The sequence below is a fragment of the Myotis brandtii genome, unplaced genomic scaffold, assembly GCF_000412655.1.
Source record: "Myotis brandtii unplaced genomic scaffold, ASM41265v1 scaffold1691, whole genome shotgun sequence".
Taxonomy (NCBI): Eukaryota; Metazoa; Chordata; class Mammalia; order Chiroptera; family Vespertilionidae; genus Myotis; species Myotis brandtii.
In genome coordinates, this window is record NW_005356217.1 from 49,490 (window position 1) to 62,167 (window position 12,678).

The 12,678-nt window shown below is 50.8% G+C and overlaps 1 protein-coding gene across 1 annotated transcript in view; it reads right to left on the minus strand.

The window, feature by feature from the left end:
- Positions 1 to 12,678, minus strand: part of LRFN2 (leucine rich repeat and fibronectin type III domain containing 2) — a 193,432-nt gene that overhangs the window by 42,998 nt on the left and 137,756 nt on the right. The window contains exon 2 of the mRNA XM_005862859.2: positions 3,743 to 5,167. Within this exon, the coding sequence (XP_005862921.1) occupies positions 3,743 to 5,142 (1,400 nt within the window). The 5' untranslated portion in view covers positions 5,143 to 5,167. The remainder of the gene's footprint in view (positions 1 to 3,742; positions 5,168 to 12,678) is intronic.

Below are 12,678 nucleotides of genomic sequence, written 5' to 3' on the forward strand. Positions count from 1 at the left end.
AGTACCCATAATGCCCTTAGAAGAGTAAGTGCCGGGTGCCAGTCAGCTCTCCACGTAGATCCTCCAATAATAATGTCGTTTCGTTATCACGTTGATGGATGTGGGAGGAACTTGTGTGTATCCATTCGCCTAGGGGGAAATTGGCTTGGTTATGTGTCCTATTGCTCAAAGTCGCAGAACCTGCGGATGACGTTAAGTGAGGACTGATGATATTGTTGCTATTGTGCTTGCTGGGGAGGGTGGAGGCAAATTGGAAATTGCTCAGCGTTGCCTGCTGGCTCCTGTCCAGTCTCCTGCAACCTCCTTCCCAAACAGCAGACCTTCGTCATTTTTCTCTTCTTGCTCTGGTCATGGATTAAAAGTCCTTGTTGGCCGCCTTTAGCTCTCTCTGTACAGTGTGTGCCCCTCTTTAATAGTCACTTTTGCATACAATCCTTCCTTCCCTTCTTTTGTACACTTTCCTGTCCAAGTCTGAGCATAGCACAGGGCCACTGTGCAGCCACTGGTGTCTTTTCTTTCTCATGGGTTCACTTCTTTCTAAAAATCCGCAGTTTCAGCCCTGCCCGGTGTGGCTCAGTGGTTGAGCATCAACCCATGAACCAAGAGGTCACAGGTTCGATTCCTTGATTCCCGGTCAGGGCACATGCCCCCAGTAGGGGGTGTGCAGGAGGCAGCCCATCAGTGATTCTCATCATTGATGTTTCTCTCTCTCTCTCTCTCTCTCTCTCTCTGAAATCAATAAAAATATATTTAAAAATTAAATAAAAACCCACAGTTTCTTTCTTTGAGTCTCCTGTTTCTCTGGAGTCAGATTCATGGTCAGGGCAGTGCCACCAGGGCTGAAGCCAGAAGGCCTGGGCTCAAGTCAGTCCTGCCTCTCTCTGGCTGTGTGACCTCGGAGAGCTGTCTAATTCTCTCGGCCTCCATACTTCTTGGTATGTCCAGGAGAATTAAATGAAATATTGCCTCTAGAGCTACACATCATATGCATATAAGTGGCAGTGATGTTGGCTAGTGACTGTTACTGTTATTATCTGGCTACATATGCACCTTGACCTTCTGCTCTAAAATTTTGGAAACCTGTCTTCTTAAAGACTGAATTGTGTATCTCACCTTCCTCTTCCATTTCCTTCCCCAGGTTGGAGATAGGAAATGGTCTTACTCTCACCCTTACCGTGGTTACTATTACTACCAATAATAGTCATAATTTGTATTCCTTGAGCACCTGCTATATGTCCACACTATTTGGAGAGCATGCCATGCTGTGTCTCTTCTAATCCTCATGACACCCTAAAAGGAACTGTTTTGTGTGTTTTTTTTAAATTCCGAGGCTGCTGATGCTCCCATTTTATTTATATTTATAAACTGAGTGTCTCCAGGATGACAGTCACCAAATAAAAGCAGGTTGAATTCCCACCTTGAGTGACTGCAGGAGTGTTGCCCCAGCGCCTCTGGTGACCCTCCCAGAGTTTGTGAGACCCTCAGCTTGCTGCCACCTTGATGCAGCGTCACCGCCTCGCAGACTTCAGTTCCCCTCATCCCGGGCCCGTGCAAGCCCCAGCACTGGGAGCTGTCACCTTTACACTTTTTATCAAAGTCAGACCGTATAATAAATGCACAAGGGAAGAAATAGTACATATTTTTCAAAGGTCAATCTCAGAAGTTATCAAAGAAATGCAAATGAAAACAAGTTCCATTTTCCACCTATAAAATTGGCAAAGAGGCAAGTAATTAGATATTCAATAACTGGCAAAAGAGTGGTCAAAGTGGCCACTGTCACCTTCCCCTGGCGAGAGGGTAAATAAATATTCATATGCAACATATAAAGGTTATACTTTACTTGTTGAGCCAGTAATTTAATTCCTAGGAAAATATGCTAAGGAAATCACTGAAGCTGCACCAATAAATTAATATACAAAGATAGTCATTGCAGCATTACTTTCCATATTAAAAAATGGCAAATGACTTAAATGTCCAACAATAGAAGATTGGTTAAGTAAATTATGGGGCAGCGAGTGAAAAATACTTGAACACCATGGGAACTAAGCAGCTATAATGTTGAGTGGAGGAATTAAGAAACAAAAGCACACGCTAGAATGATCATAAATATTGTTTGGAATTGAAATAAAATGGAGAGGCCAAAGGCCTCGGGTCAATTTTGAGTGGTTACAGATAATTTTTGTTTCCCTCTTTATCATTTCTCTTATTTTCCAAATTTTCTATAAAGACTATTACTTTTTATAATTAGAAAAATACACATATGCATATTTAAGTTTAATTATATATCTCTGTCTATATATCTTTGTACACATGCACATATGCGTATGTTTGTTCTAATGCTTTCTCTCCATCTTGAGAAACAAAGCTGCTCTCCAGATAAAACAGGTAAAGGAAATTCCAGGTAAGCATGTGCCAGGTAAGGGAACCTCCGCTTCCCTCCCACACCTTCCCAGGCAGAGACTCATCAACTCAGGAGTCAGAGCTGGAAGAAACCTCAATGCTAGATCAAGGGTACTTGACCGCTTGACCCATGGACCCCTCGGCTGTAGGTGAAGCCTACAGGATTTCTTTCCAGAATGCCCATTTTCCATGCATAAAAGGTAACACAGGATTTCAAAGAAACCATGCATTCTTTGAGTGGTAAGATTCTAGGCCGTGTCCCTCATGTGTAGCACAAATGAGGCACAGACCGAGAAGGGAGCTCCTGTGGAGTCAGACCTCCAGCCCCTTGGGTTGTGTCCATCATGCTGTAAGCTCCTCCCTTTCTCTGAATGGCTCAGGCAATTCTGTGCAGCCTTTTTGTCCCTTCGTTCCAGGCCTGAGCAATGGCCCCTAGATTCTCACAGCCAATTTACAAGGTCAACATCATTGTCTCGATTTCCAGGTGAGGAGACTGACACCAGAGAGGTCAGTACAGGTGGGCAGGATTATCTTGGTGTCATGTGACCTGCTCTAGCCAATCAAAGCTCACCAGGACTTCAGTGGGACAAACTGAGAAAAAGGCATGAATCCTTCTACTGCTTAGGGAAAGCGGCTGCCTGCAGGTGAAGCCAACCCAGAAGTGGAACTTAGGGGAGGGAAGAAACTCTGAGAATGCAGATGGTTGTGGGCTTTTGGTCTAGCTGAGCCTGAAGCAACATGACCCAACACATTGCTTTTTTCTTATAAAGCCTGTTTGACTTGGGTTTGATTACCTGCAACCAAGTGTCCAGACTAAGTTATGTATGGATTACCCCCATTTTCCAGATGAGGAAAGCTGAGGCAGCCCAGGAGAATTGCATAGCTAGCAAGTGTCCAGGCCATGAATTCTACCCTTCCTGACCTCAAAGCCATAATCATGACTTCATCTGAGTCCAGGTGAGGCCAGACCTGCTCCTCCTTGGAGGAGTCAGATCATTCACCAAGAGGCCCCTCATTGTTCTTGCATGTCCTCTAGCTGTGGCTAAAACTAGAAAGTTCCGAGGCTCACAGCCATATGACCACCTACCCCTGGCACCCCCCTAGGGGGCCTGGTCCTCCTACATACACATCTCCTGGGGCTGCCCATGTGGGTTCCTCTCTTCTTCAACATGCAGATGATGTTCTTTCATCTCTTCTTACCTGCACGAATGGCACGGTTTGCCTATGATCCCCTCAGGCACCTTTGGGGAGGAGGGCTTCATGTGGGAACAGCTCAAAACCCTGCCATCACCCCCTCCTCCCCCAGCCAGACCCCGCCCTGCCTCGTGCAGCCCTGGCTCACCTGTAAATCAGTACCTCATCGTCGGAGCAGTTGTACTGCAGCTGATACATCTTCACCCGGGGCGCTGACTTGCTGACCGACCACTTGACCAGGGCCGAGGTGGTGGTCACATCAGACACAAGCACAGCCCGTTCTGGGGGGCTCTTGGGAGGCTCCCCACCCTCGCTGCCTGCCCCTCCCCGGCTGGTCTTGCTGGAGCCAGTGATGTCCGAGAGGCGGGACTTGGGGGGCGCCGTGCGGCTGGTGCTGTTGCTGAGGTGTGGCAGCTGGACGATGGAGACCTCCACCGTGGCCGTGGCCTCCCCGGCGGCATTGGCGGCGATGCAGGTGAAGGCACCGCTGTCCTGAGACGTGGTGATGAGGATGTCCAGGGTGCCGTTGTCGTACACGGCAGTCCTTGAGGAGTTCCCCACCAGGCGGTCATCCGGGGCCACCCAGTGGATGAGGGGACTGGGGTCCCCAATGGCCTTGCACTTGAGTGTGGCCGCCTGGCCCTCCAGAACCAACAGCCTGTGCGTGTGCTGGGTGATGAGAGGCGGCTCGCACACAAACTCCTCCTCGCGCACGTGCCAGAAGTAGCGGCCCTTGAGGCCCCCCGGGGAGCCACAGGTCTCCAGGTCATCATCCCGCTCCAGCCTCCGCAGCCAGAGGAGCTCACAATTGCAGTGCAGGGGGTTCCCCCCGAAACTGAAGGACAAGGGTGGGGCGAAGGGCGTGGCGGCCAGCACGGAGGCCTGGGAGCGGGCGAAGATGGGGTCCGGGGGCAGCTTCTGCAGCCGGTTGGAGGTGAGGTCCAGGCGGGCCAGCTTCTGCAGGTCGGCGAAGGTGCCCTCGGCGATGTGGTCCAGCAGGTTGTGGTCCAGGCTTAGCTGGTGCAGGTTGACCATGCGGCGCACGGAGCCCCAGGGCAGGCCGTGGAGGTTGTTGTAGGAAAGATCCAGGTCCTCCAGCGTCAGCAGGAAGTCCTCAAAGGCCTCGTCGGCGACGCCACCCAGCTGGTTGTTGTTCACGATGAGGTGCTGCAGGTTGACCAGGCCGCGCAGCGTGTCCTCCCCGAGGCTGGGCAGCCGGTTGCTGTCGAGGTGCAGGGAGCGGAGGCTCTCGAGGTCCAGGAAGGAGAAGGGCTGGATGTGGCTGATGGTGTTCCTGGACAGGGTCAGGTCCACCAGCCCCGTCATGTTGGCGAAGTCCTGGCGGCCGATGTGGATAATGAAGTTGCCGCCCAGGCGCAGCTCCACCGTCCTCCGGTCGATGTCCGGGGGCACGAAGAGCAGCCCCTTGGATGGGCACAGGGTCCCCAGCGACTCAGACAGGTTCTGGCAGACGCAGTACTTGGGACAGGCGTCGACCACGGCAAACGCCATGCCAAACGCCAGCAGGCCGCCAAGCAGGGTCTCCATGGTCTGGTCACTCAGGCTGCAGCGCCTGGAAGGGAGGGACACAGGTCAGGGTCAAGAGGTGACTTCCCAAGGCCCCCGTCCAGAGCTTCTTCCCTCCCACGACCGTGGCCTTGGGGAGCAGCCATGAATGGCATCTGCTCATTGCAAGGTGCAATCTCTCCTACCAACCTCTCGAATACAGTTCTACTTTTTCTTCTTTCCCTAGCTCTCATCACCTTCTAACAGACTACTGCATTTACTTATTAGCTGTGGCCATGGGATGCGTCCTCTCTCCCCAGTAGGATGTCAGCTCCAAGAAGGCAGGTCCTCTCATCTTCTTTGAACATTGCTATATCCCACGCATCTAGCACAGGGCCTGGGGCACAGTAGCTGCTCAATACATATTTTTCAGATGGATGGATGGATGGATAATCTCACACTAGTGGTTCATTTGTGATGACTGGGTTTGAAAAGTGTGTCATGGCTGCGCTTTGAAGCAGTTTCACCTTCTTAATTGGTTTAGACTCGGCATGAAGTGAAATAGGACCAGCATTCCTTACGAACAAGGACGCGGGCCAGGAGAGAGTTGGCTCTGAGAGACACCATGGTTAGTGGGGAACCGGCTTTGGATAAATGCTTCACCATGGAGAACCCAGAGCGCACATGCCTCTTTGGGACTCAGGGAAGCAGAGAAGGTGGTGGGACATGAACTTCTGAGTATTCGCAGGTGCTGGGTCCTCTGCCCAGAACTTCAGACACGTCATCTCACGTGGGCTTCGGGTACAGCCTTCACAGGAAGGGCTTATCTGTGTGTAGATGAGGACTTGTCCATGGCCTAATGCTCAGGTTTTACTCAAAAGTCACCTCCTCCCCCAGGCCCCACCGGACTTCGCATTCCCCTCTTCCCTGTTTAGTGTTTTCTCCTTGAAATTGATCGCTACCCAACTACTGTATACATTTTACCTCCTTGTCTTATTTATTGTTTCTCTTTTTCCATTTTACTTTTAACTTATTGTTATGTATTTTTTGGTTATGTGTAGTTTGTAAGTGGCAAATACTGGAAACAACTTAAATGTCTAAACATAGGAAGGTGCTGGAATAAATGATGCCACATCAGCACAATGGAGTGTTATACTGCTGTAAGAAAGAATGAGAAAGATTTCTGTGAACTGATGAGGGGTGATTTCCGTCACATGCTACCCAAGTGGAAGAAAGCCAAGTTCACGGGGACACATCCAGAATGACAGAGTAAGGGCTTCTATCTTTCCATTAGAGTTCGAATACAATATTATATTAGTTTCGGTGTACAACATAGAGATTAGGCATTTATATACCTCACGGAGGGATCCCCCTGGTAAGTGTAGTACCCACCTGCCACCATACATAGTTAATACAATATCACTGACTCTGTTCCCTATGCTGTACCCGGCATCCTATTGTTTGTCTTCTGTACCAGCAACAAAGCCCCAACAGGTTGGGACTTGTTTTCGTTCACCATTCTATTCTTTACAATATCACTGACTCTGTTCCCTATGCTGTACCTGGCATCCTATTGTTTGTCTTCAAACAGGTTGGGACTTGTTTTCGTTCACCATTCTATTCTCAAAGTCGAAAACACCCCCTGACACATAGTAGGTGTTTTCACATGAATGAATATCTGGAAAGGGAAGGAACAGGAATTTGGCGTGGGTCCTTGTGCCTCCAAATCTGACAGTTTCTCACTATCCATGCTGGACCGACCGTGGCTCTATTTACGGAGTGCCAAGACTCACATCAATAGAGTTGAACTTTTGGAAAATCACACACTCTGGTTATGTAGCGTCACGCAGACCAGCAGCTCTCAAACTGCTTCTAGGAGTGCTAGTCAGAGGCTGCAGAAGAGGCTTCTGAGGCCGGGGAGCCGGGGAAGCGCTGCCTGCTCTCACTCACTCTTGCAAAAGCTCTAGACGCATCGTCAGTTCAGAAGGGTTGAGAAATTCTGCTGCAGGAGAGAAACTGGGTTAATGTTTAATTCTGCATTGACTCCCTTTTGCTGTTTTAGCTGAAGATGCTCGCTTTCCTGAGCAGCAGCTATTAATATCTTGAGGAAGTAGAGCTCCATAGCTCCCACGTTGAGGCACACAGATACAGACAAAACAACCAGCTAATAAAACAAAGGTATGCTGTAAATTTAAAAACCTATTCCAATCAGGTACTATTTTATTGTAAAGGTTTAAATTCCATTACGGTGTCTCTTTAAGGGTAAATCTCTCACCTGAGAGCCTTCAGGGCCAGAGACTTGCCCTGTATTTCATCTGTAGAGAATGTTATTTCTGAGCAGCGCTGTCCACTAGAAATATAATACTAGCCATAAATGTAATTGTAAATTCTCTAGTGGCCATATTTTTTTAAAAAAGTAAAAGGAAACAGGTGAAATCAATTTGGATAATATATTTTATGTAAACCGCCATATCCAAAATATGATTTCAACATGCAGTCGACACAAACAATTGTTAATGAGGAAGTTCTCATTCTTTTATTTGTTCTACATTTTCAAAATCAGCGTGTATTTAACACCCAGAGCGCATTTCAAGTGCTCACTCGGCACCCGTGGCCACTGGTTGCCCTGTTGGACTGAGCCTCGAGAGCAGGTGTTGGCTACCTACAGCCTGAGGGCCAAATCTAGTCTGCTGCCTGTTTTTGTAAATAAAGTTTTCTTAGAACATGGCCATGCTCATTCAGTTACATGCTGTCTATGGCTTTTGTTGTGCAGAGGTGAGGAGTTCCAGCAAATACGATGTGGCCAGCAAAGCCTAAATAAAACATTTGCTATTTTGCCCTTTACAGAAAAAGTCGGCTGACTTCTGTTCTAGGAGGTGTTCTTTCTTTTTATCTTCTTCATTATAGTCATTGTCATTAAAAGCCTTTGCCAATGTGCTGATTCCACATAGTTCTACTCTGGGCTCCCAGCAGTGGCCAGGCCATCCCTCCCTGGCCAGCCCCTGCTCTCACCAACCTCCTACCTGAGGGTCCCAGCCCCGCTGACCCAGGTCCCAGCAGGAGCATCCGTCCCAGGGGAAGCCCCCCCCTCCCCCGCCCCACATGCCCAGGTGCATCCTGGCCCCTGGGGCCACATTTAGCTGGGCGGGGCCTGATGACACAAACAGGACTCTTCTCCATTTGCATGGAACCTTCCCTTATTTTTTAGCACAAGAACAAGTCTTTGCAAGAGCTGCCCACCCGCACTGGCCCAGCTTATCTCTTACCACTCTGTCCCCCCCATTGCCCGTCCTGTCCCAGCTACACTCAACCTCTGTCTTATAAATCCACGCTTGCTGGTCCTCCAGGACTTCCGACAAGCTCAGTGTTCATCCTGGCTTCTCCCCACCTCCACTCCTGCCCGACCAAGCTGATCCCACCGATTCCAGGGAGCCTCTGCAACACCTAGACCAAACCAGGCCCTTTACCCTGCCCTTCACCCCCAGCCTCTGTCCTTGTCCTGCACATTGATCATGACGCTTTGAGTTACACTGAGTGGCCAGATTATTATGACCACCCCAGCAGTACAATGAAGTGAATTAGTTATGCAAATAATAATAATAAAACCTTGAGAGTATTTGCTTAGGAAGTTTTCAATATTCAGTATTTTTGGAAATGTCAATGAAGTACTGATGGGGTGGTCATAATAATTTGGCCACTCAGCGTATAATTTCTTAATTACTTACCTGTCTGCCTTTCTGGTCTGTAAACTCCAAAATTCAACAGGGAACTTACCTGTCTTGTCCACCCATCACAGTATCCCCAGCACCCAGCACCACACCTGACTGACTAGTACAGTAAGTACCCAGCAAATATGAACTGAATGAATGAGACACAGTACTGAGTAAAGGAGTTTCTGGCATTGGCACTGAGTCTGGGTTCTGTCTCACCACTGTCCAGAGCGCATTTGGCTAATCAGCTGAGAAAGCCATCTTTACAGAGTGGGCTGGTCACAGCAGAAGCTTCCAAAGCATCGCCCGCTAAGCATCCATTGTATTTTCCAGCCTGGCTCACCGCTGCAGTGCGTCAAGGAGCCATGGCTCTCCGGCCCCTCAGCTGCTCAAGTAGAGGTGAGTGGTACCTCTACACCTGCTCAGGACACAGGGCCAGGCACACCCAAGGATGCCCCTTGTTAGTTAAGCTGGAGGTGGCTGTGCGCACACATGCACACACATGTGTGTGCGCACATGTGTACGTGTGTGTGCATGTGTGTGTGCATGCGTACATGTCTGAGCGTGTGCATGCGTGCATGGGGGTGTGTGGAGGAGGGCAGTGTTCTGAGAGCCCACAGCCCCAGGAGAAAGGTGCCTCCGTGCGCTCTTGTCAGTCAGCGCTGCAGTGATTAGTGATCTCGGGTTATCAGTGCTTCCCGACCCTCTCACATCACCGCGCCCGTAGGAAATGCTGAGACTTGGCAGGCACAGCTGAGTCCAGGGCTGGGCTGTCGGCGGCCTGTGCTGGGTAGCTTCTGTCCGCCCCTCCAGATCTTCTCTCTGCCCTCCCGGCCCTGCCCAGTGTCCTGGGAGGCTGCCCAGTATGAGCTGCATCGGCACAATACGGGCGCACTGCCCGCCTGCGGCATCCTGGGGCCTTTCCATCCTCGGGCCTGTCGCCTGCTCGCAGACAACCTTGGCCGTGGTGGCAGTGGGAGACCGGACACGTTGGGGTGCACACCCTGCACAGGGCCCATGGTTTTAAACAGTTTGTCCTTGTAAATCATGCTAAACAAATCACATTAAAAAAAGTTTGTGGCGGATTAGCAAATGTCTAATGAATTCCAATCTGTGACATAATAGAGCTGGGTAAATATGTTTTAAGTAATCAGCATGGAAGATTACTGACGGAGAAGTGACTATTGAATCTCAATTAAAATTGTATTCTGAGAACTGTCACTTAAAATATTACTCTCACAGCCCAACCAAAAGCGGCTTAAGCCCGGAGGTGGGAGGGGAGGAGGGGACGGTGTGGCGGCTCATCACTGGTTTGAATGGGCAGAGGCATTCTCTTTTGAGCAGGAACTTAAGCAAATGCTGGAAGGAGCAGCCTTGTAGGTGCTGGAGGAGCAGGAGGAGAGTTGGAGGGAGCTGGAGGGGCTGGTATCAGAACAAAGGGCCCGATCCAAGTGGCAGGAGGGCCACCGGATTGCTGGGGGGCAGAGCTGAGAGGGGTGCGTGGGGATCAGAGGCCAGGCCGTGAAGTGGCCGCTGGCAGCAAGTGTCAGAGTCCCTCCAGAGGAGCCTTTGCTTGTCTGTAGAGTGTCTAGGAGCCGGGTGGGGAGGGCGGGAGGAGGGGGTGGTGCCAGGAGAGACAGCAACAGTGGTGCTGGGAGAGGAAGAGAAACCTTGCCCTGGACCTCAGGGCCTGGAGTCTCTGGGAGCTGACCCAGGGAGGAGCCTGCCTCTGCCCTCGGCCTCTCCATGCAGCCTTCCCAGCAACTCTGCAAGGTGAGTGCTGCCACCGCCCACACGGGGTGACCCGCTGGGTGCTCCTCTCCATGGAGAAAGGGGTGACCCGCTGGGTGTTTGCAGGGCCCCTGATCTGTACAGCCTTGTGCAGCAAGCAACCTGCCCTGCGTACCCTGAGATCCTGAGCATTTACCCACATCTTAACCACTGGGAAGTGAGGTCCAAAGCAGGTGGGGTCTGCCCAAACTCTCCCAGCTCCCTGAGAAGAAGCACCATTTGAACTCAGGATTGCCCGGCTTCGGCCGTCCTGAGAGTAGAGGAGGCCCTGGAAGCTTCCATGCCTCGGTTACTCTGAGAAAGCTGCCGCCTCCACAGGGATTGCTTGGTAACCAGTGACGCCCAGCTGCTCTGCTAAATGTGGGCACTTGTGTTTCCTTCTTGGGGACGGGCCTGGAAGGAACGCCGGTTTTCTCCGAAGCAGAGGTCTAATTGGCTCAGAAATATCCACCTGTCAGGCCCTGATGGTGGTGAGTCACACACACACACACACACGCACACACACACACATGCACATGCAATTATATACACTGGCAATATATATAGTTGTGGAAACAGGCTGGCAGTTTGTAATCATAGTCAACAGATGGAATTTCATATGTAAAACAAAAGAGAAAAAAGGAAGACGAGGACAGAAAGTGGAAAGTGAGATTTCGACAGAAAAGGACAGTTCCTATTCCTCCACCTGAGGATGAGACCAGAGACTTCCCCTCCCTCCCCCAGCCTGGGCCTGCCTCCCTGCCAGAGCCTCCTCGAGCTGCTCCAGACAGAAGCAGCAACATTTAGCAGATGGCTGGCAAGATCTATGTGCTATCTCTCCACCCTGATTTCCATTTAAAAGATACCCTAGCAACCAGCCAGGAGCCACCCGCCCCTGGAGCCTGTAAATCAAGTAAGATGCCTGTCTCTGCTACAGGTACAAAGAAATGGCCCCTCCAGGGGGCTCCAGGCTGGGGAAGTGTGAATTAATAAGGGAGGGAGGGGTTCGAGCTGCCAGGAGAGGCAGCCCTGCACCTGCTGGCAGGCTTGCCCTCCAGAGCACTCCCTGCTCCCATACATCACACTGAGGGTGCCAGCGGGTGCGGGAAGGAGCCTGGACTTCAGACTCCATTGATGGGGCTGCCTTTCTGGTCCTGGAGTTGCCAGGTGATGGCCCTGCAGCCCCAGGTGCGGTTCCAGGAGGAGGCTCCAACCCTGCCCTGCCATCTGCAGGCCTCCGCCTCCCAGACCCTCAGGAAGTAACAGTCTGAGGCTTCTTCTAAGGGGAAGAGAAAGCAGTAGATCAGGCAGCTGGTTTCCCAAGCGCCAGCCCAGTGCTGCCCTGCACAGGGGCCCTGGAGCATCCCGAGAAAGAGGCAGGGCCAGGCTCAGGGCGGGTGTAGGACAGGGAGGTAGCCCCCGACCTCAAAGAGCTCCCAGTGCCACAGGGAGGGCAGAGCTTTGACCTCAGGCAGGTATTTTTTTGGGGGGCATTTGGGGGATGGTGAGGGCTAAACAACAGCAATTTATTTTCTCACAGCTCCAGAGGGTAGAAGCACAGGAGGCTCCAGGCGTCAGTAGGGTTGGTTTCTTCTGGCCTCCCCCTGGCCATGTGCTCCTGCTGGCACCCTGTGCATCCACATTCCCTCTGCTTCTAAGGAGACTAATCAGCGTGCATTGGGGCCTACCCTAATGGCCTCATTTTAATGCAATCACTTCTTTTTTTAAATGTATCTTTATTGTTAAAAGTATTACAGATGTCCCCCTTTCCCCCCATTGACCCCCCCTCCTCACTTCTGCCCCTCCCAGGCCCTCACCACACTATTATGCATATGTGTGCCCATGGGTTATGCATATATGCATACAAGGTCTTTGGTTAATCTCTCCCCCCCACCCCCCACCGCCTTCCCTCTGAGATTCATCAGCTTGGTGTTTTGGGTTTCTTAGGATATATTCCTAGAAGCAGGGTCACTGGGTCAAATGGCAGTTCTGTTTTTCATCACCTCTTTAAAGGTCTTGTCTCTAAACATAGCCACATTCGGAGGTACTGGGGTTAGGGCTTCAATGTATGAATTTGGAGGGGACACAATTCAGCACA